General features: G+C 38.5%; 1 protein-coding gene across 4 annotated transcripts in view; it reads left to right on the top strand.

The window, feature by feature from the left end:
* Window positions 1-24,683, top strand: part of ASAP2 (ArfGAP with SH3 domain, ankyrin repeat and PH domain 2) — a 94,716-nt gene that overhangs the window by 41,289 nt on the left and 28,744 nt on the right. For all 4 annotated transcript variants that reach the window (XM_034060402.1, XM_034060401.1, XM_034060400.1 and 1 more), the window contains exons 6-11: window positions 9,768-9,897; window positions 12,028-12,113; window positions 13,389-13,464; window positions 13,961-14,047; window positions 19,728-19,831; window positions 19,947-20,016. In XM_034060402.1, the coding sequence (XP_033916293.1) occupies window positions 9,768-9,897; window positions 12,028-12,113; window positions 13,389-13,464; window positions 13,961-14,047; window positions 19,728-19,831; window positions 19,947-20,016 (553 nt within the window). The remainder of the gene's footprint in view (window positions 1-9,767; window positions 9,898-12,027; window positions 12,114-13,388; window positions 13,465-13,960; window positions 14,048-19,727; window positions 19,832-19,946; window positions 20,017-24,683) is intronic.

Below are 24,683 nucleotides of genomic sequence, written 5' to 3'. Positions count from 1 at the left end.
ACCATGAGATTTTTTTTTCCCTTTTAACCAACAGCCCTTTAGAAAGCGTGCTTTATTTGCTTTCAAATAAGACACTTGGGTCTTGATGCAAAACAGGCTCCTTTTTCCACTGTAAGGAGACACCTTTTTCCAAATTTCCTATGTAGTTTCTGCAAGACTAACAAATGAAGCACACCTCCTTCACAGTGCTGGTTTCTAAGCCATTTATGTGTCAGGTAATTCAATGTGCAAGAACTGAAGATAGCACATGTTCATCAGGAAGTTCTTTCAGACCCATTACCGTCTTCTGTGACGTTTCCAGGTGGTGGGCTGGTACAATTGTAGTGCGCTATATTTATTAAAGTTACGCATTCTAGAGTTTAAAGCTCTTAGTCTAGCCTGTTGGACTCCTTCACTTTCATCAAGGCCAAAGGATCATCTGCTTGAGGCTTGGAATAGGGAGCCTGGGAATTTTGTCTTCATGAAAGTTCTTTAAAATATGGGGGTTTGTTTTTTCCCCCTTATTTTGTGTTTGTTTTATAACAGCAGATATTACTTATTGTGGCTTAAGTTTGGCAGTCAGGGAACACTCGTTTTTAGTTCAAGCTGCCTTACTCCTCTGCCAAGGAGCAGACCAGTTTTTCTTAGTTCTGTTGAGTTAAATTCAGACTGCAACTTCCCTGAGACACCCACCTCTTGTGTGTAAGATCAGTTCTCAGATGAGATGTTGCCAGAGGTTGTTATTGAGCATCGGTCTTCATAAATCAGACATGGGAGGTTTAATGATGTAGTTTTCAAGCAAGGATGAGAATGTTATTTGTGCTGGAATCTGTTCATGTCAGCTTTATCATCTAGTAAATTTTGGATGTAGGAAAACAATGAGGTTTTTCTGAATTGCTATAATACATGCCACTGAGGTTTCTTAAGATAATAACTGTTTTGATTCTGTGACTGTCTTAAATGGATCTGAACTTACAGCTGCACATTTTGGTCGTCTGTGGCAGTGGGTGGATGCAGAGTGTCATGGTTTGAGCATGTTTTGAGGGTGTTTTTGTTCAAGGTTTTTTCTAGCCAGGTGGAGGAGGGGAGTCCGGGAGGAAGGAGAGACAGGGCACCTGACCCAGGCTAGGCAATGAGGTATTCCATACCATAGCACGTGATGCCCAGGATGCATACTGGGAAAGAGGAGGCTTGGGGGGTGAGCTCTAGAGGAAAATGGAGGAGGGAGCACACGGTGCTCGGCCAGGCAGGGTGGAGTGAGTTATGGGTCGGTGGCTGGTGGGGTGTTGTATTCTTTTCACTTGCTGTGTGCTGTATCATTATTATTTGTAGTAGTAAGTGGCAGTAGGGGTTTTGTGTTATGCCTTAGCAATTAAACCGTTCTTATCTCAATCCGTGGGGGCTACATTCTTTGGATTCTTCTTCCTAACTCTCCGGGAGTTGGGGGACTTGGTTTAAACCACGACACAGTCATCTCAAGGATTCTTAATTGCCAATTGAATTTCTTTGTTTAGTATCTCTGCAGTTTCTGCCCTTAAAAAGGGCAAAGGGACTGGGAAAGCTAACCTCAGTTTCACCTGCAGCTTATGCTGCCACAGTAGAATGGCGGATGTAGGTGCCGATAGCCAGAAGTTTGATTAGCCTTCTTCCATGTGTTACCTGAGACTTCTTGTTTAGGCTGTGCCTAAACCACTGCTGAGTTTATGCTTAGTTAGCTCTCTTTCCCAGTGATATCTCTTCAAATAATGTGAATGTCTCTTATTATTCTTTTCCTCCCCCTTCTTTTTTTTTTCCCTTTGGGTTAACAAACTGTGCAAGACTGCTTGGCAGCTCTTTGTCTGCATGTCCCTCTGTATCATATGCTTAAAATAATACTGTTCAGCAGCATTTCCAACTCACAAGTACAGACCTATGAAGCTAAGTGCCAGGTATCAAAGTGGTGTTTTTGTAGTCTGTGAAGAAGTGACAGTGTCTTCATCCCGATTCTGTCCCTCTAGGCTGTTTCTACAAGGAAGAATTGGAGCATATTTGCCTCAATATCTCATCTCTTACTTGTACTTTTGTGCTGACGTATCAGGTGCTAATATACACAAGTGTGACCTATTTGAAAAGAAATTCAGTTAATTGAGAAATGGCATTTGTTTTGCCTTTTTCCTGTAACAATTTCTAAGCATCGAGTTCTGTATGTAATTGTGTTTTAAAATGGCTGTGTACATAGTCTTGTCTGGGAGAGTAATTTTAAGATCCACTCTTACGCTCTTGGATCACCATTCATGTTGATAATTGCACAATTTCTTTGCCCTAACTGTCTAACTTCTCCAGAGTATTTTCCTGAAGATCAGCTGAAGTAATGGAGGAAGGATGGACCAATTTTCTTAAAACATTGGGATTCTTTTCAAGCAAGGGAGCAAGAGGAACAAGTAACCCATAGCTTTATGCAAGCCTACCTCAGTCAAAAATTGGGAACATCCTGAGGTGATATTCATGACTAATTCGTATTTTCTCACCTTCAGTCATTAATATTCTTCACCTGAAGCCAAGATTAAAATGTTTTTAAAGCTTTAAAGTAGTTAAAAGCAGTCCATCTCTCTTAGGACCACAGGAACAGTCTTTGTTTCCTGTACAAGAGCCAGGCGCTGCTGCCTGCTACTACAGCACCACAGCGGGACTAGTCTGTGTCTTGTGGGTAGAATTGGTGCAGACTGGGCTCTTTTTGTTTTGAGGCAGTTGCTTTCCCCCATGTACTTAAACACTAATGGCAGACGTGCCTGGGGAGCATATGGGGAAGGAGTGCACATGTCATAAAAACTGCTCATTATCCCAGCAGGCAGATTATATTCAACAAGGCAGTGAGCCAGATTTCACCCACATTCTTAAGTTTAGTTGGTCCTGTTATGGTAGATTTTGAGGTAAAGGCATTGTAACAATTGTGCACAGGATATAGAAGCATAAACTTACTGAAGCATATTATTTACTAATTTTTTTAGCTGAATAGCAGTGTCTGTATTCCAGACATAAACCTGTCTTACCTGAAAAGAAAGAAATGTTAATTTTTTTAAATAAAGGTGTCTTATTTTTAGGCCTGTAAATATATACCATCTTCAGAAGTCCTCTGCTAATCAGTGTTGTGCTAATGCTATGAAATATAAATGCTTAATGAAAACTAACAAGCTTTTCTTAGGAAGGCTGGCTCCCTCTCTTCCTTTGCCATTTTCTTAAAAGCCAGGTGTGAGGTCTGTTATGCACAGTAAAGAGAACAAGTTGCTTGAAATGTGCTTATGGCATTATAAGACCAAGCCAGTAGGCTGAGGTGCATTACGTTACTGTGCAAGCAACACGAGCACTCATATCTAGGTATAACTCTATCATTAAGGATTTGTTTCTGAACCATTTGAAGTCAATGAAAGGATGAACAAATTCTTATTCCAGTGTTCTGTAAAGATGCCTGCATAGCTGTTTGATTACATGATGATGTTTCTGGTCTGGCAAACTAAATTTTAAACAATAGGGCAAAAGTTTCTCTGGAAATTTTGCAAGCTTTCGTCAGAGCTCTAACCTGACTCAGTAGATAATTTATATTTGTAGATCATAGGTATTTCTGCCATATTTCCTTTCAAAGCATGTACCTAAGACAAAATGGAGGTCACATCTTGAAAATAGAATGAAAGTGTGAAACAAGGTAGCTTTAATATAGATTTATAGAATAGAATAACAGAATCATTTAGGTTGAAGAAGACCTTGAAGATCGAGTCCAACCATTAGCACCGCCACGTCCATCACCACATGCACCCTATGCACCACATCTACACACCTGTTAAATACCTCCAGGGATGGAGACTCAGTCACTTCCCTGGATAGCCTGTTCCCAATGCTTGTCAACCCTTTCAGTGAAGAAATTTTTTCTAATATCCAATCTAAAACTTCCCTGGGGCAACTTGAAGCTGTTTTCTTTATCACTCGTTACTTGGGAAAAGAGACCCAATACCCTTCACCAGCTTGATTGCCCTTCTCTGGACCCTGGCACCTCAATGTCTTTCTTGCAGTGAGTGGCCCAGAACTGAACACAGGATTCGAGGTGCTGCCTCACCAGTGCTGAGTACAAGGGGATGATCACTGCCCTGCCCCTGCTGATCCCACTGTTGCTGATACAGGCCAGGATGCTGTTGGTCTTCTTGGCTGCCTGGGTACAAGATGGCTCATGTTCAGCTGCCATCAGTCAGCATCCCCAGGTCCTTTTCCACCAAGCAGCTTTCCAGCCACTTTTCCCCAAGGCTGTAGCATTGCATGGGGTTGTTGTGGCCCAGGTACAGTATCTGGCATTTTTTCTTTGTTGAACGTTATACAAGTGACCACAGCCCATCAATCCAGCCTGTCCAGATCCCTCTGCAGAGCCTTCCTACCCTCCAGCAGATCAACACTCCTGCCTGACTTGCAGTCATCTGCAGACTTATTGAGGGAATTACTCAGTTCCCTCATCCACATTCCTGATAAAGATACTAAACAGAACTGGCCCGGTATTGAGGCCTGAGAAACCTCAGTTGTGACCAGCCACCAACTGGATTTAACTCCATACACCACAACTGAGCTCTGCCATCCATTCAGTTTTCTGCACAGCAGAGAGTGCACCCATCTAAACCGTAAGCAGCCAGTTTCTCCAGCAGAATGCTTGGGAAACAATATCAAAGGCTTTACTAAAATCCACATAAATCATATCCACAATATACTGCTTTGAGACTGAGATTTCATGCTAAGTAGTTTTATTTTGAAAGAGATTACCTGCTAATTAAATGCAAAAAGCTCTGAATGAATCTGCAGATATTATGCTAAAATACTAGAAAGAGCTGGATGTGTTTTGCTCATTCTACCCTCTTTTCCCCCATTCTGCAGTGCGGGAGGAGTGAAAGGGAAAGCTTTCTAGCATTTCCAAAAGGAAAAGATTACTTCTTCCATCAGGACTTGGGTGATAAGATATCCTGCCATCAGCCTTGGCAAACAGTAGCTGGAGGCTTTTTCACTGAAAGGCTATGGTGTCAGAGCTGAACTTGGAGAGTCAGGCTGAAAAGGAAGACTAGACAAAGAAAAGATATTTGAAATTATAATGTATAATATTATTTTGTCAAACATAATAGCCCTTGGAAGCCTTCTGTTTTCCAGAGTGCTTCCTATTCAAGTCTGTGCCTTCAAGGTGCTGTTCCCAGTCTCTGCACCTTGTAACATATGTACCAGAGTCAGTCTGGCCTACTGCTGTATGGGGAGAGGAATTAGAAAAAGAGTTGCTGCCCAGGCAGCCAGTTCACTGCTGCTGCATATGCACAGTGTGTTCTAGTTGTTTACCAGCTGAAGATGAACACCGGTCTTTGGTGTGTTAAACCGGAAAATAGGTCTCATTCTTTTTAAAGTTTTACAAACGAAATATGCATGCTTTGATGTTTTTTTATACCACGATCTATATGACAACATTGACTTCTTTGAAAAAAATGAAATTTGTATTGAAAAACAGTTGCTTTTCAAATTGTAGCTGCAAAAATAGCCAGGTAGTGGCAACTGGGTGGGAAAGACGGTTTATTTTGTCTCTGTTTTACTTCTCTGTAATTCTTCACCCTGTATTTCAGCTTCACTTGTCTGTTACACAGGTCTGAGTTCACTGCATGTGAGTGTAGCTGCATTGTAAGTGGTCTGAAGTGTGCTCAGTTTTTTATCTAAGCAAAGTCTGCGTATGTGATACATGTACTGCATGAGCTTCAATAGCAGCAGCTTTACAAAGCATTTGCTTCCTTCTTATTGCTTTTAGAGGGTTGTTTAGTGTTTTCCCAATTTTCTTACTAATTTTGTTCAGTTGACCTGCCTGAAAAACTGAATACTTTGCAATATTAGTCAGTCTGACAGTGATACATTGTAGAACTGTCTTTGCCACAGCAGAGTAGTACTTGAAGCTGAGTTGACTCTCACATTTGCACAGCCCACATTTAGCACTCAGAAAATATGAATGCAATACTGTTCTACATGGTTTCTTTGCTTCCATAGAAACAAAGTGCTCTGTAGTATCAGCCAGATAGGAGGTAGCCTAGTACTGTAGCAAAAGAACAGGTTAAATTCATGGTTACAGAAATTGGAGACTAAAATCATAAATAATAAGGAAATGCAAAAGTGAAATGCACCATTGTGTATCTCTGGTACTTGTCATGGAGAGGTGGTTTGGTTTATTCTGTTAAGTGCCTCTGAAGTTTTTAAAGCTGTGGAGACTGAAGCTCCAGCAAATGGCTTAAAGGACGATTTATTTCTTTGAATCACTTGGTAGATCTCAGTATGCTTTAGTCTCGGTTTAACCATTTTTTGCCTGTGGAGTTTGATTTAAGAAATCTGGAGAGACACTTTTAATAAGGACATGCAATGACAAGACAAGAGGTAACAGCTTCGAGCTGAAAGCGAGTAGATTTAGATTAAATATTAGGAACAAAATTTCCACTGAGGGTGGTGAGGCGCCTAGGACAAGTTGCCCAGAGAAGCTGTGGCTGCCCCATCCCTGGCAGTGTTCAAGGCAAGGTTGGATGAGCCTTGAAGCAACCTGGTCTAGTGGAAGGTGGCCCTGCCTGTGGCAGGGGGCTGAAACTGGATGATCTTTAAGGTCCCTTCCAACCCAAACCGTTCTGTGATTCTATGATAGAAAGGACTCTTTCATCAAAATCTAGCTCTTTTTTTAAAAGGAAATTAAAGCATCCTCATAGATAAGCTAAGGAAGTGTGGGCTTGATGATCAGGTAATGAGGTGTATCAAGAACTGGTTGAAAGGAAGAAGGCAGAGAGTTGTGGTCAATGGGGCAGAATCTAGCTGGAGGTCTGTGACTAGTGGAGTCCTTCAGGGGTCAGTGCTGGGACCAGTGCTGTTTAATATTTTCATCAACGACCTGGATGAGGGAACTGAGTGTACCCTCAGCAAGTTTGCTGATGACACTAAACTGGGAGGAGTGCCTGACACACCAGAAGGCTGTGTTGCCATTCAGTGAGACCTGGACAGGCTGGAGAGTTGGGCAGGGACGAACTTGATGAAATTCAACAAGGGCAAGTGTAGAGTCTTGCATCTGGGGAAGAACAACCCCATGTACCAGTACAGGTTGGGGGTTGACCTGCTGGAAAGTAGTGAAGGGGAAAGGGACCTGGGGGTCCTGGTGGATAGGAGGATGACCATGAGCCAGCAATGTGCCCTTGTGGCCAAGAAGGCAAATGGCATCCTAGGGTACATTAGAAAGGGTGTGGTTAGTAGGGCAAGAGAGGTTCTGCTCCCCCTCTACTCTGCCTTGGTGAGGCCGCATCTGGAATATTGCGTCCAGTTCTGGGCCCCCCAGTTCAAGAAGGACAGGGAATTGCTTGAAAGAGTCCAGCGCAGAGCCACAAAGATGATTAAGGGAGTGGAACACCTCCCTTATGAGGAGAGGCTGAGGGAGCTGGGTCTCTTTAGCTTGGAGGAGACTGAGGGGTGACCTCATCAGTGTTTACAAATACGTAGAGGGTGGGTGTCAGGATGATGGAGCTAGGTTTTTTTCAGTGATATCCAGTGGTAGGACAAGGGGCAATGGGTGTAAACTGGAGCATAGGAGTTTCCATGTTAACATCAGGAAGAACTTCTTTACTGTAAGAGTGACAGAGCACTGGAACAGGTTGCCCAGGGGGGTTGTGGAGTCTCCTACACTGGGGATGTTCAAGGCTCGTCTGGACAAGTTCCTGTGTGATGTACTCTAGGTTACCCTGCTCTTGCAGGGGGGTTGGACTAGATGATCTTTTGAGGTCCCTTCCAACCCTTGGGATTCTGTGATTCTGTATGCTGTATTATCGTGCATAATGTTCGACTCTTTGGCAGTATTAATCATCCTTTGCTTTAATGAGCATTGCAGACACCTCATGACATATTAATAAGCTTTTAAAATTTTGGAGGTAATTATGTCATCCTGTGTTTGAGTATTGTTCTCTCTAAACAGTGAAAATACAATACAGTGGCAGTTGATAGTTATTAGACTTGACTCACATTTCAGTGAATTCCCGCATCTCATGAACTGTTAAGTTAATGTGGGAACTGAGAGAACTAAAACCATGGTGAATCTTTGCTCTGAGGTGTGGGGTTTTTAGAACTATCAAGTATGATATAAACTCTCCTAGAGTGCGTGCTAGAAAGGAGTTGCATGTTTTCATTTTCTGTGAAGTTTTTTGTAATGGTTTATCTTCCCTGTTCACAGTAGATGTTTGATTAATTCTTGTGTTTGGACTCTGTATTCTGTAGCTACAAAATGGCATAATTGGCAATAAGTGGGTAAGAGTATGGGCATATTTTTGATGAAAACAGAGCATTCTGGAGTTAACTGAGATTTTAGTCAGGCAAATGTAGGTTTTCAGAGTATTTTAAGAAGTACTTCCTTCTGAATGTCTTCTTTTGGCAGGATGTGAAGGACTGAGGAGGAGTGCAGTGGTGGCTAGATCTGCTGGTGCTGGAATCCTGCATGGGGCTGGCTTTGTTGTGCCTGCCAGTACCAAAAGCACAGTTCGGCTTTTTGAATTGCTGTTCAAAATGCTTCCCTGTGGGAATGTTCTGGGATGAGATTAATGGGATTAGTTCTGGTTTTCCCTCACTGCTTGAGGTGTTAGAGGAAGCAGTCCCTCCTTAAGAATTATAAGTACAGAATATGCTGTTGACTGGAAGTCCTTAGCCCATCTAGGACATTTTCCTATAGGCTGTTTGGGTAACATTAGCATCTGGTTAAGAGGGCACTTGAGACGTGTCATCTTTTCAGAGAGACAGCTGAGAGACACTTGACTGCCCAAGAGGAGGTACAACAGTGCGTTATTTGTTCCTCTCTTCTGCTTCCTGTATTTCTGTGTAATGTTTCCTCCTGTTCAAAAGCAGTATAGCATTTCCTCAGGAAGCTCTTTCCAGCATTTTCAGCTTCGAAACAGTACAAGTGGCAAACTAAAATTCTTTCTCCAAAAAGTAAACACCCTCATGTATTTTCTTTTATTAGTATCGTTTCTTCATATCAGGCTTGTCTAACTGGATAGTATGATTGTGCTACTGCCTTTAGAAATAATACAGAGAATTAGCTGTAACATGCATAAGAGTGTTTAATGGAGTTCTACTCTGTGGCAACATTGGTTATTCATTTATATTCTGCAGGAGAACCTATTTTATTCAGAACTCTTGGAAAATGTTCATGGAAACTTTCAGGGAATTAGGACAGCTGGTCTAGCAGACTTCTGAAGTCTGCAACACAGCCGGCCGGCCGGTATTCCCAGTGCCAACTGGCTCAGTAGCAAGTAGAGATGGCAACTGTGATTTTGGCTTAGGAAACCCTGTATATATAGAAGATGACTCGATGACAGGCAAGACTCAATAAATCTGGTGACATAATTGAACTCTGTTAACCAGTGTTTGGTCTATTGGGATTAAATATCCCCTACATTCTCAGTTAATTTTTTTCAGGAGGTTTTTGTTTGTTTGTTTGGGGTTTTTTTTGTGTTTGTTTGTTTGCGGGAAAAACTTAGAATCTTCCACTCACTTAGATTCTTCTTTTGGAATATCTATCAGGACATATTTTAACAGATGATTGAATTAGATTTCAGCTACTGTATGTCAGTGCTGATCTTTAGTCATTGTCAAATTTCAAATGAAATGTCATCTGGAAGTAAGTCATATTCAGAGCTGTAAGAGTTTGGCTCTGCATCTGTCAGTAGACTTTGTGAATAATCAGATTTCCTGAGAGGCTTTGTATTTTTCACTTAATTGACTGATTGTTTGTCTTATAGTACAAAAATAGAGAAGGAGAAAAAAGAGCATGCTAAGCTGCATGGGATGATCCGTACAGAAATAAGTGGTGCTGAAATTGCAGAAGAGATGGAGAAAGAAAGAAGATTTTTCCAGTTGCAAATGTGTGAGGTAAGATTCTGTATGAAATTCTTATTGTTCTGGTAATATTTTTAGGAAAATTTGAAAGATGCAGTTTAGTGGTGGCTAAGCGTTTGTGATTGTAGTGGTTTTAAATGGTAATGCCACGGTATTAGTGGACTCCATTTGGTAAAACACTTTTTACCCTTATGTTCTGATTTTGCAGGGAATTTAAGTATTTTCTAATTTCACTTAACAAGGAATGGTAGAATAAATAGATAATGCAAAGTTCAGTTAAACACTAAGGGATTATAATAAATAAGCCTTTACACTGCTACTTCACTATAAGTTATTTTAAGCACTGGCACATTCTCTGAATTGTTCCTTATGCTGACAGCTGTTGTGTTATTATGAGGAGAGACTCCAGTCTAGCACGCTGTGTTCAGCTGGTGCTGAAAAAATATGCTAAGGATGGAATCCAGTTGTCTTTCAAGATGCGTCAGAATGTTTCTACTTTGAAATCTTTGTGATTCTTGCAGTATGTCAAATCTGATGTGAATATTTTTGGTTTGATTCATTTAAGTGTATGTCAGGTTCTGTGGTTGGGAATTGAAGTTGCTGTGTTTGTTCTTTTTATGCATTAACTCCAAAATATACTATGGGTGATTCTTCTGGTTTTACTAGGATGATTAGAGCTAATTTGACTCATATGCCAACATAGCTTAACAGCAGTCGCCCTGAATGCCATTTTTAGCAACTATATGCACCGATACTTGGTAGAAAAGCTTCACATTCCTTTACAGAGTCAGACTAAAGTATTCAAAACTGATGCGGGGATTTGAGTATCCAATAAATACATGCATGTTGCCTGTTAATTGCCCATCTATATCCTTCCTAAGAAACAACCAGGAACAGATGCATCTCTCTTCCTGTGTCACAATAAAAGAGGACTTAACTTTAGTCAGTTGTAATGATAATAAAATTAGTCAAGTTACCTTAAAATGTGGAATAGCTGAAGTGTATCCTGCATTTCTTATGGGGTATTTTGGAAAATAAGTTTATACTTGCTTACCTCTAATAGTCACAAAAGGGAACTTTGAGAGTAAATCAGAAGTGTGGCATACTGAAATTGTTTCATAGGTATAGGTTAGTTCTTCATGAATTGTGACAGTGAACTGAATACCAGATGCCTAGAGCTCCATTTAAATTAATAGAAGCTGGAGAGGTGATTTTTCTAACTAAATACTATACAGAACACATGTCTACATTTATGCTAATTATCTGTTCACCTGAACCAGCATAAAAACTGCAACATTGAAAGCTAACCTTTGGTAGTGCTTCATTTTAGTGGGTTAAAACATTTAGGGTGTATTGCAGGTAGGGATAAAACAGATGCATTAGAACATTGCTAAGAAGACATTCACTCCTTTACTTGGAGGTCACTGTCTGAGCAGGGGTTAAAAATTGTTTTTATTTAATAGAAAGTTAAGGACTCCTGTAAATATTTGGTCAATCTTACTTCTGCTTGCATGCTGACATCATCTGTGCTATGGCATGGTGGGGAGGAGCTGTCACTTAATACTGACTTTGTGCCTGATGCAAAAGGACACTAATTACACTCTGGGTTTTGTGGTTTTTTTTTTTTTTGTAGCTTGACATTAGATTTCTAAAATCTCTTGCTAAACTGTAATTTGCTGTAATTACTATGTGCAAGGAATTGATAGAGAAAACAATAAAATCAGAGGGCAGATGTAAAATATGGTTAAAATAATCTCTAGCTTTTTTTGAGTAAGCTGTTTTTCTTCCTTAATGGCATCTATTTGGCAATGAATTTAACAGCTAGTGAGACAGATACCTAGATGGGCTGCTAGGTTTAAGAATGGATTGCTAAATTTACTACACAAATGCTTTTACTGCTTTAACACAGGCTTTCACTGAGAGCCATGAAGGATGTTTTGAAAATTTGGGCTAATGATAGTGAAGTATCCTCACGAGGCATCAAAATCAGCAGTGGCAACAATTGCTTTTGTGTCCTTAACACCTGAAGCCACTGTTTCATGCATTCTCTGTTAGGTCTTCTAAATTTGCAACTGTTAAGGCATGTTGGAATATAACTGAAAATAAAATATTAAAAAATACTGTAGCAGTAATAATTTCTTTTGTGGATTACTGTTTTAACAGTACCTGCTGAAAGTCAATGAAATCAAGATTAAAAAAGGAGTGGACTTGCTTCAGAACTTGATCAAGTATTTTCATGCTCAATGCAAGTATGTTTTACTGTTCTTTATATCTGCACATTAACTGGAGCAGTGTTTTGTTTTAAACTTCTAACATCATTATAACACTTTTCTAGATTTTTAAAAATCTTCAGGTTCAACTGTTCTCGCTGATGTCTTTTGACAAATTGCTTTTGTCATAGATTAGTCATTGCTTTTGTTTTGAAACATGTAATGAGATTGAGCTAGTCTCTGAGAATTTAATTGTCTGCTCCAAAGGAGCACTGCACAATAATTTGGCATATTTTATAAACTACTCTTGAAACAGAGCTATTAGTTTGGTCTATTAGTCAGTGGTCCATTAGTTCTGACAGGCTTTTTTGAGTGTATCTAGCAATGATCTAAATGAATTCTGTGTTCAAGAAAAATAAATTGCATAAGTAGTGGGATAAAACTATATTGAAAGAATTGCTCTTTTTTTCTAATTAATTGGAGGACTTGGTAATGAAACACAAAGCTGTCACTAAGACATTTTTTTATGGTAGTCTTAGAGACCAGTAATATAACAATACAGTCATAGCTATAAACTTGACAGAGCCACTATGTTAACCTGTTCAAATCAGTAAGTCTTCATCTTAAAAGACCAGTCTGTATCTATGTAGGTATTCTTCCCTATGTAGCTATGTTGCTTTTAAAATCAGTTTCACTTGTAGTATGTAATTTATCTTCTCTGTCCATCTAACAAAATTTCAACAACATAAATGCTGCGTTGTGTTGTCACTTTTGTGCCTGCTTCCCAGAGTGAAAATATCATACTTGGCATAGATAACATTACTGTGCCAATACAAAAATACATATGATACAATAAGATGTAACATATTCAGCTTGCATATAGGCTTTAATGTTTGGGAAACAAAGGGGTTTTCCTTTAGTAGGAAGACTATATCAGAAGGAAAATTATTGGACTCCAAGAATTCACAATTATTTTATATCCACTAAAGCTTTTGATGTTCTGCAAATGAATCTTGCTTGTTCTGGGCCTTCAGAAAGTGGGATGAGAACCGATGTTTGAGGTGAGAATAAGGCAAACTTCTATTGCAATGGATTGTGACAGTTCTGAATCTAATTGGGGATTTTGCATGATGAAATAAGCTATGATGGAAATAAAGAGGTGGATCAGTCAAAAATGCATAAAAAAATAGATGTTTAATGTTTTGAAGTTTATGGCATGGCATAATAATATGCGTGTCTTCCTTTGGCAACTTTTTAAACAGAAAATACAAATTAAAGTTTAATAACAATTTGCTTTTTGGTTTTCTTTTTAAGTTTCTTTCAGGATGGGTTAAAAGCAGTTGAAAGTCTCAAGCCTTCAATTGAGACACTCTCAACAGATCTTTATACAGTGAGTAACACCCTTTCACATTTGTGTTGTAAACTTAGTTTTTTTACAGTAGAACTGTGATCATTTTGGTTCAGGTTGGCTGTTTTAATAGTGAGCATTTTAAGGTTTTGAGAAGATTTTTGAGTGAAATTTTGTCTAATATCATATGTAGAAGCCTTAGATTGAGTTCAGGACCCCACTGTGTAAAGTGTTAGGAAAACAGCTTTTGCTCTCTGAAGTGTTAACTAAGTGGAAAATAATAGATGGTTTCAGATTGAACATAACGAAGCAAGAACAATGTGAGGCAATATCGAAGTCTTAACCCAGCAACATCCTTGCCATTATCAAGTTTTCTGAGGATAAAAAGGAAAACAAACTGATCATGTTATCTGTTCTCTGTGTTTTCATTCTTGCTGAACATTTCTCAGAAGAATGATCTAATTAAGTAGCAAGTTTGGAAGAACTATATTGAAAAGAAATGATGTTATTTTTTAACTTGTGTTTTTCTTCATTAAAGATCAAACAAGCACAAGATGAAGAAAGAAGACAGTTAACACAGCTTAGAGATATTTTAAAATCAGCACTCCAGGTTGATCAGAAAGAGGTGAGCATATAAGATGGTTTAACTTTGGAGTAGCCATTTTAATTACTTCTAATGTAATGCTAGTATTTGAAGTAGAGTTATTTTAACTTTCATTTATTAAAATTATTTAATAATTAGTAATTCCTTTGTTTATTCACTTTTCTTTTCATGCTGATGTTGAATGTTTCTGACAGGGCCAGGGGTTTTGTGTTTTTTTTAAAGAAAATGAACTCCCACTAAAAATACATGAGACTTATTACAAAATAGTTTCTTTTTATTACCAGTATTGCAAAATACTTCAGATGGTGCGTTATCCATGAACTAACAGATAATAGTGTCTATGTTACTCAAACTGAGAATCAAAAAACTTTGGCAGTTTTAAGGAGACCCCTTTAGTACAATCTTACCTCACAGTAATACTCTGAACTGTATAAAGATTATGTACCACTAAACTTCACATCCAAAACACCTCTTAACATCACCTGCAAAAATGACTGTTAAGTTTGCTGCTCTGCTGCGAGATGCCAGTTTTCTAAATGGGTCACTTTTGCAACCTAACACATTTTTTCAGTTTTGGTTATGATTGGTGTTTGAGTTAAAGAATTCACTAGTAGTTTTATTTGGCAAAATCTAATCTGGAAGCAAGCATCTTTTATGTAATCCTATCCAAAGTATTGGGTGTACTTCTGTTTCGGATTGCTAGTGCTTCCTCTTCATATAAATAAATGCCAGACAGCTTCCATTGTGTGGCTGCTGGGCGATGAGTAAGTGATAAATGCACTCCCTCCCTGTTTTTAGATTCTCTTTCTGAGAGAGATGACAATGAAATAGTTTAGTCTGTAGGGCTCTGACTTCCTTTATCTTTTCCGGTGTTGCTTTCATCTTATCATAAAGGTTATGGTGACTCCTAGCTCTTAATAGTGGCCAGATGATGGTTCTGGAGCCACCTAATGTAGTGAAAGATGTCCCTTCCCATGGCAGGGTGGTTGGACTAGATGATCCTTAAAGGTCCCTTGCAATCCCGACTATTCTGTTATCCTTTGCTCTTGCTGATAGGCAAGCATCTTGAACACTTTTCACATTGAAGTTCTGTTTGTTACCATGTGAAGTTTGTAATAATGACCATATACAAAGTCCCATATAGTTTGCAGGTACTTTCTTAGGTTCTGCCTGGCATTTAGGACTCCCCTAGGAGTGTATCGGCTAAAAACTTCAAATTTTGAGCTCTGTGTAATGAAAGAACAGTGATCCTAGTGGAAATAATGGCTACTTTGGATTCACCATTGATTGGCTTTTCTCAGTAAGGAGTCTTTGCTTAATTAGGGTGTGTTAGACTTCCTGTTTTATTTGGATCTTTGTTCAAGAGAGATAATTGAAGCAGTTTGGTTTCATGGTTGCTGGGAATGTTGCTTCTCTTTGTTCACCTTTTTATCAGTGATGCTGGTATTAAATATACATGGAAGATGTAGTGAGCACACATCTTTTCACAGACTGAAAAATGTAATAAAGCCCATGGATTTATGACTTTTTTGTTGTATTTAAAATGACAAATGTAAAGAAAGTGCTTCATGCTATATTTATTTATTAATTCTGCAAATGTAGATATAGATGCTTACCTGCAGAGCATGAGAAGTACTGTAATTATTTTTAAAGTTTTTTTAAAACATCAGTCAGTGGCATGCCAAACAATCCTGCTGTAATTTACCATACAACCCTCTTATTATTATTCTTGTTGCACTGTAATTTCCTTTACTATAACTGATTTCTTTTTCCTTCCTGAAACGCATTTACATTTTGTGACCGAAGTCTAGGAGAGTAAGTGTTACTATATTTATTGAAAATAGTTGGCATGATTTCCATTCAGATTTCAAGAAACTGGATTTTTCCTCTGAGCTTTTTTCTGTTGGTATGAAAAGACTGGTTCTTTTTTTTTCTCCTCTGCTTGTTGTATTACCAAAAATACCTTAAACCATTTATCAGATTGTTCTTGGGAAAGAAAAATTGTTGTAAGACTAATTGGTGATTTCCTTTGCACTCTCTTTTGGGAATTAAATCCAGTTGCTTGATTTGATGTTCTTGCAAGATTTTAAAGATATATGTATTTATAACTAAAATGGACTTCATGTATGAAATAACAGAACATTGGCAAATACTGCTTCTGTTGTTTAAAAAAAAACCCCAAACCACATATATTCATAGTGAACTTTTGTTGTTGTTGCCTGTGTACAAAGTTTCCTTCTGCACAGAACTTCCTCAGTCCTGGTTCGTATTGAAATGTGTTTTTGAAACATCATTGTGTGTACACCTCTGTAATTTTTAAATTTTAAGCTTTTATTTTTCAAACTGTGGAGCCTCTACAAGTTTTGAGGTCAACCTTAGAGTCTTATTTCCTTTATTTCTCTTTTTCTCATGTCCTGTCTGAAGGTACCCTTATTGTAGTGTTTAGAATCGATTCTTCTTTTTCTGAGGTTTTGCTAGAACCTGTAATCTATTTAGGTCACTGCAAAATAGGATTAATTTTGTGTTCCTTGACAAAAATTATTGTAGCTGTGCTATAGGAGAGGCTTTCTGCAGGGGGTTCTGGCAGATATATGTGTTGGAGGCTCTGTGGGGCTGTAATAGATAAGGGATGGATCTCTGAAATACCCTCTTGGCAGTGGTCTGGCAAATGCAAGGGAAGCTCAGGCTCTTGGAGAGCTGTAAGGGCCTTTTGGCAGCTTTACACACAGGAGTGATCCAGACAGTCTTAAAATCTTGCTCCATGGGAGCTGCAGAATGGCTAGCCAGCCAGAATTTGACATGTATGTTAAAGCAGCTTGTGTGGAAAGTTGTGTTGTGTTCAAATAGTGGGGCCGATAAATAGGGCTTTAGAATCTCTTTTATCAGTTGTCACAGACCATCTTTACAGAATACTGTTTGCATATTTCTTTCATTTTTGACTCAGCTATTCAGCTTGGTTTAGAAGTTAGTCTTTAGAAGACTTTGCAATAAATCATTTCAAACCTCTTTATGGCCAGTGCAGTGATTCATTGTAAACATGGCACAATTAAGTGATTCACCTTTTTGTTTTTGGGGTTTTTTTATGTCTATCTGCATTTCAGTTCAGTTTCTTAGGCTTGTGTACTTCAGTCTGTTCTGGTCTTGTTATGTTCAGGAGATATTTAAAGTGACAATACTCTGCACTAGGTATATCCTGTATCCTACAGTGATCTGTTTCCTCCCATAGGCAATGTACATTGTTCCTGCTCACTCCAATGAGGCCGTTGGTTCTGACCCTGTTATCTGGGATTTGTCCTCATGTTATGTGCTAACCAGAAATAAGGGAAGATCCTTTGGGGAGGCTGCATGTGGAAAAGGCATGCTGACATTGCTGGGAATGATGTTAATTGTGATGGTGATTTGTGGTGTATCATCCTGTCTTTTAGAAGCTAGATCAAAGTCATTAATGTGCTTGTCAGAAAGTTGTGGCAGTCATCATCTGGCAATCACATTGAACACTACTATAGAATCATAGAATCAACTAGGCTGCAAAAGACCATTAAGATCAAGATCAAGTCCAACCATTACCCCAGGACTGCCAAGACCACCACTAAACCATGTCACTGAGGGCCTCATCTACACAGTTTTTGAACACTTCCAGGAACAGTGATTCCATCACTGCCCTGGGCAGCCTGTTCCAATACCCTTCACCTCTTGATGAAGAAATTTTTCCTAATCTAAACCTCCCCTGGTGCAGTTTGAGGCCAGTACCTCTTGTCTTGTTACCTGGGAGAACACTTATTTGGGCATTGGCTGAACAAAGGATTTATAACTGAAAATTTTCTTGTCTTAAAGTTTTTTTCATGAAATAGTATTAAAATTTTTAAAGATACTGTTCATAATAATGAATGTGTGGAAATACACGTCAGATACAGCCACTTCCTCTCTGGTTGAAGTAAGGCAGGAAACTTGTAGTATTGGCTTGCCAGTTTGGCCAAATACAGCAGCTGAGTGTAAACAACAGCTGAAGGGAGGTAGCTGAAATGCAGCAGAAAATAATGCACAAAAAGTAGCAGCACAATCTTAAGTAATGGTAATGGTGCTATGGGTGGGTGTTGGAGGTCATCTGAAATTTTTACATAATTGAGGATGTGAAGAACTGAAATTAAATTCCTGTAAGGCCTCTGATCTTCTTGGGAATAGAGGTCCTTTACTGACTAATGGGAGGCAGAGGTCACGGCATCGGTAGGACACAATAGGCAGTGTCAGATGAGATTTTCTTCAGAAGTCTAAATGTGTGTGTGCAGCGGTTCTTAATGAGTGACAAGAATTCTTTTTAAATGTCATTCTGTTTTTATGGTGGGCAGCCAGAGTGCAAAAATAATTATGTGCAAACAGACTGGAGAGGAATGATAAACAGGCCATTAAAATGGCAGTTTTGCAGTGCCTTTAAAAGCCTTAGGTGTATGTTGTAGCTACCTGATACACCTTCTTAGGCCACTAACTGAGAGACAGGAAAGTGGGCACAGGTGCTCCTGCTGAAAAGGAGCACCAAAGAGTGCTGTAGCCAGCCTTGAGCTCAATTCATGGTTCTCAGGACCACCAAGCTCTAGCACTATATTCAGGATGAGCTTGAAATCTTGCAGCCTATGGGTGAGGAGTCCTAAGTGCACTGAACAGGGGAGCAGGTGTCCCTACCATCATATTTCAGACCTGTTATGTTTGCACTACTGTTGAGGAGGATACTGAACAGCTTTGGCTGCATTAATAGCTTTGGTAGCAGAATGTGCTGCTGGAGCTTGTAAAGGAGCAGCATTCCATCTGAGCTGGCATTCTCTGGGGAACAGTACAGTCCAAGTGTGTTCTTGGTTTTAGTTGTCTTTTTCCCCTGTGTCCAAAGTGTCTTAGAGCTAGGCTGATAAAGTGCATGAAGCTAATTGCAATTAGAAACTGTCTTCTTAATTTATATTTTTTGAATCAGTGTATACTTTATCATGTATATACTCTGAAAACCCCAGTTATGTATCTTGTGAATGTACTTCTCGTATATCCAAGACACGCTATCTCATCTTTGAGCAAAAGAATTTTTTAATCAAATTAGTAAGTTTAGCTATTTCTTAATAGAAAGATTAAGTTAAGATTCAGTAATCCTTGTCACTTCCTGTCCAAGAATTCTGCTTTGTTCTAAATACTTTGGTTTAAGTTATTCTTCCTATGGCAATAACTTCAATTTTTTGTGTGCCTCACGAACTATGTTTCCAGGAGGTCTCTTTTCAGACAGTAACTTGCCTCAGTTTGCACAAGGAAAACCACTTCTTCAAATTTATGAATGTAATTGTTTTTTACAATGGAAGGGTGCACTAGGAATGGCAGGTAATAATAATACTTAGTGTTTGTACAGTGGAGTGTTTGCATGAATTGGAATACCTGCTGCTCATTTAATTTTGGGGGTAAAAAGATGCTATATTAAGGCAAACAGTAAAGCTAAACTAAAGCAAGTAAGAGGATTTTGGTGGGTTCTGATAATGGCTAATTGTTAAATGTTTTTTGTGCCCTCTGAAAGAAGGTATGGATTTTGCTCTCTCGCATTGAGAGGAAAAAATGTGTTTCATTTGTCTTATAGGATTACAGCAGGAAGGAAAGGGCCTGAAACTCATTAACAGGGGGGTTGTTTGGTTGAAAGTGTGGAATACATTACAAGTTGCTGTTCTGTATGCTTCAGGATTCTCAGCTTCGTCAGAGTACAGCTTACAGTTTACATCAGCCTCAGGGAAACAAGGAACATGGCACTGAACGAAATGGTAGTCTGTACAAGAAAAGTGATGGGTAAGTACTGCTGGATTCTGCTGAAAAAAAATAAGGTCCCAAAAGCTGAAGTGCAGCTATACTAAATATGTTAAAATCTGAGTAACTTTTTTCTTTTTCTCCCCCTTTAAACCAGAATCAGAAAAGTGTGGCAGAAAAGGAAGTGTTCAGTTAAAAATGGTTTTCTTACAATTTCCCATGGTACAGTAAGTATTTGTTTACAGTATTTTATGTACATGGTTGCTAATACAAAAAGGCAAGCTATGCTGGTCTATATTTATAATTTGGAATTAGTTAGATTAGTGCAGCATTTTGAATATGATGGGTACGTTTTTTTAAGGTAGTGAAAGCTTTTTGGATTTTACCAGACTATCTAAAAGTACGAATTCTAACTTACCTAACTTACCTAACTTTCTGAAAAATATGGTTGGGCATTAAGCCATCTTTTAGATACAGGTGAAACAACTTTTTATATTCACAAAATAAACAGAGAGAATGCTGAATCTCTTCTTTCACTCAGATTTGCTGATAGGTATTATGAAAGTAGCTTTCCTGGGTAGTAGCTGTTGGGGAAAATGAGCTCTGAAGGCAACTTTTACCAGAATGACAAGAGTCACAAGTCCCTCTTTCTTTGCTGACAATATTTAAAACACATTAACAAACTTTTAATATTTATACTTGAAGTTTTAAAAACTTACATTTTCATATTTTGGACTTTTTATACTTTTAACTTTGCTGTTTCTGCTTTGCAATAACTTTTCTGCTTTTATATTGTATTCTCAAAAATTCAAAGAAAAGTTTGTTAAGGCAAAAATAACTCAGTGACAGTATTTCCCATTCTTGGTCTAATAAACAGTCCTGTTTCTTGATCCTGCTATGAACCATTCTGTTCTTCATCCTGTTATGCCTGTTACCATGACTGCAAGTTGACCCTGGCAACAAAAATGAATCAGTCTCTCATTTGTACATCTAACCCCAAGCTGTTGCCGTCTGAACTGGCAACCAGGAGTTAAGGAGGAGTGCAAAACCAAGCCTGCAAAGTAGAGTCATTACTATGGCTTTGGAATTGTCCACCAGTTTATCCCTATTCTTATGTGAGTGCATATGAGTGCATCTTAATCAGGGGAAAGTCTGTTAGTGTGTTCAGTGCTGGTGTCTCTGTGTGCTGTAAATGCACTTGGCATAGGGCATACTGTGGTGGTACCAATAGGAGTGGAGCTAGGGTGTCTTAGAGCTGGCAGAGGCTACAGAATCCACTTTTGGAGCAGAATTCTAAAGCCTTCACATGCAAGTACAGTTACATGCATGTACAGTTACTAGCAGGATACTGTTCTCTTTTTTTATAAACTGTCTACCAGATGGTCTAACATTTTTAGAAGTTGTAAGTTCCCACTGAAGTCAGTGGAGCTGTAGCTGGAAATCAGTTGCTAAGGTAGCTACTTAAATGTGAGTTAGATATGTGAGTTTCATAGGTTTGGTCTTGATCTTTTTATATTACAAAATTAAGAGAGTACCTTCTTGTTTTAAAATACACACTTAAAAAGTATTTTTTCCTTATTTGCTCACTTTCCCTTTTTGTATTTATGGCAGTTCTGTGTAAAATAAATTAATGCTTGTTTTATAAAGGTTGAAATGGGTAGAAGCAATTTCTGTTTAAGGATTTTCTGAATTGCTCTGAATGTTTTCTGAGTGTTCTGAAGCAACAACACTGACTTCCAAGCTTTCCCAGGGTTGATATCTCCTGGTCTCTATAATGATGTGTCAGTCTCTCTTCCCAGCTGTTCATCAAAATGAACCATCTCTCAGAAATTCAGTTGTCAGGTTTTTTTGCTTTATCAAATTTGTAAATGATTTACCTTTAAAGGCTAGATAGTATTCATGGATTTCTGTTCTTTGGCCATGTAGTCTCTCTTTATGAGGGACTGTTTTTTTTTCCGGTTAGTTTCTAGAGCAGCTGTCTTAAGGCAGTTGCAGATGCTATATTCTGACTTCAGTTCACCTGCCGAATGCGCTCGTCATATGGATGGAGAGAACATGGTTGGTTCTCTGTTGGTCACCCAGCTGTAACATTGAATACATGTGTTTGCATGGGCATAGGTGCAGAAGTTATACTTTCAGAGAGCTAAAAGATTTAAAGAAATTAGTATTCACAGAGCAACGTGCAAGGTAATGGTTGATGGAAAACCAGATGGTGCTTCTTTGTGTAATTATCAGCAGTTGGAAATTGTCTGACATCTACCTGACTGAAATTTAATGCATGTGGATGAAAAAACAATGATAGAAGCAGATTGAGTCATGTAAATAGGAATTCTGAGTGGTTTCTGGATCAAGAAGTTCTAAGGGAAAAATATTTCAGGAACCTCAGATTCCTCAGAGTTGATCTGTGTTTAAAGAGTATAAATGAAATTTACTGATTGTCTGCAGAAAAGAAATAGAAGAGAGGCTCATTATTGAAGGATATTTTTTTGTTCTTCTTTCTTTACTGCTGGAAACTTCAGTTTACCATTATGATTAACAGGACAATCTGAAGGCAAAAGAATCAGATTGAATCTTTTGATTCTTAAGTGATACCCAGGTGGCATGATGAAATCAGCCAACCAGTCTGCTAAGTAAGTAGACGGATTTGCTCATGCCTTTTGTAAAGATCAGCTTTGCATCATGGTACTTCTTGGAAATTGTCTTAGAGGCCTAAACTTTTGGTTCCTACACTTACTGTTTGTTGCCAGAACAAATTATAAGTTGGTTTTGCTGGATGGAGGATTACAATTTCGGCAGGAAGGAACATGAGCTGATGCTGAAGTGTGAATGTATGGTACGTAAAGTCAGAGCACATCTTTTCAAGTTGTTGGTGTGCTAACATGGGTGTCCAAAAATTTAACAGTCGTCTGAGATTTGTCTCCTCAGAGGCTAGAGCAGGAAAAAGAAGCTCAGAGGTTTTAAACAAAAGAGTGTAATAGCAGTTACACATTTGTTACTGTTTTCTACTTCTAGTGTCTACTAATCCTGCCAAATGTCTGGATCCACTGCAGCCTAGTGTGACTAAAGAATTTATACAGCCCTACGTCCCCTTGTCTTGTGAATCTAACTTCTCCCTAGGCAGCATTTGCCATGTGATGGAAGTGTGTTGTCTGCCAAGTAATGGATGCATACTGGGGAGGTGGATAAGGGGGGGAAAGCTGTTGTTTGGCTACAGGGTCAAAGCATGAACGAGGTGGTATCAGCTACATGTGAAGATGTCAGGGATTTTTAATACATTTGTTAATGCTGACTTCAAGCTAGGAGGTCTTCAGTTAAAAGTGTTGGAATATGTTTGGATTCCAAGATCAGCACATTGGTCCAGGATCTGTTTTATGTTGTTACAGCCATTTATTTGGCTTCTCAGACCTGATACAGAGTTCCTATGCTGCATTCCTCTGTCCAGAGAGATGAGTTCTGTGTATATTGGTCCTTTAGACCTCTCTGAAGCATTTCAGTGGATCCATTTACAGCTTCATGTTTCTTAACTTACAGAAAACCAGTTAGTTCCTGAATGTGCTTCAGATCCCAAGTCTTGTGGCAAGTGGATTCTTTCTTAACCTGAATTTATTTGCATTTTCACATTCTTGTAAAGCCTGTGAGAAAGGTATATATGAGTTGCCCAGTAGCTTGTTTACCAAATACTTGTATCTTGATTTTTGTTTCCTTTATTCTGTATTTTCATTATAAGCAGCTTCTGGGCACTTCTTAGACAAACAGTTACATTAAAAACGTAAGCAAAGAAAACTTCAGTGCTATGGGTATTAAGTATATTTAAATATAACTGAGAAAATGGGCCCAAGCTGACATTTTCAAGATGTTTTCTTGCATGCTTCTAGTCACAAAGAACTCTTGTTGATAGGCTAAAATAATGAAAACTGTATGAGCTTTTACTGCTAAAAGGAATGTCTGGAATTTGAAAAGCTATTTACTAGGCAGACAATCCAATGTGGTTGTCAGTTAATTGTCATCTTGCTGCCTGCAATACCTCTCTTGGGTACAATTTGTTTTACATTGCCCAGCGAGTGACCTGCAGGTTTGTTGTTTCAAAGCATGCATGACTTTGCTGCTTGTGTTGGGCAAAGCATCAGGATGCTGTTTTTCAGGGGCACTGTGCTGCCTTTTTTTTTTTTAAAGAGGAAAAAGATCCATAATTATTTGCCTTCTTACATTTCTTCATGTTTTTTAATTTTTTAGTGGACTTCAGTTATAATGATGATGCTGTTCTTATTTTGGCTGTGCTATGTAGTTTTATCACATTGTTTCAAGGAAACCTGTGCTCTTCAGACTTGTTCTCCCTTTTTTGAATTAGATGTTTTCATAAATAGATGTAGAAGAGGTAGAGAAAAATCTATGTTTTGTATGATTCATTGCAAGTTAATTACATTATGTGATAGTTCAGCTTTAGTTGATACTAGTTCTAGTTCAGATGATTAATCTTGTTTTATTAACTCAATAGATTAAAATTGTTAGAATGCAACAATAAGCGTGGTTTGTGTATATTGCTGTCTTTATAGTAGATTGAACGATTGAAATTATTAGTTTCAGATATTACAGTCTAGAGCAAAGTCTCTCTAGTTAAATCTGCTTTTGGATTTACTTACTCCAAAAAAGAGTGAAACTAGTAAAATCCATTGCAGCAAGTGCAAACCATTCCTAAAGTCAAGGTTGCAAATGTAATGTCTTTCTAGGTCCTATGCCAGGTCTGTAAAACAGGTGAATTAAGGGGAAGGAGATTAGTGCAGAAATACTATTTGAGAAGTCTTTGTAGCCTTTACGAGACTTTTCCAAAATGAATTTGCTTGTGAATTTTGGTTTTAGTAAAACATTTCCACTTTTTATTCAGTAAGGAGCTGAA

This window comes from Melopsittacus undulatus, chromosome 3, assembly GCF_012275295.1.
Source record: "Melopsittacus undulatus isolate bMelUnd1 chromosome 3, bMelUnd1.mat.Z, whole genome shotgun sequence".
NCBI classification, from domain to species: Eukaryota; Metazoa; Chordata; class Aves; order Psittaciformes; family Psittaculidae; genus Melopsittacus; species Melopsittacus undulatus.
The sequence above is the reverse complement of the archived record's forward strand: the minus strand, read 5'-3'. Positions and strand labels throughout refer to the sequence as shown.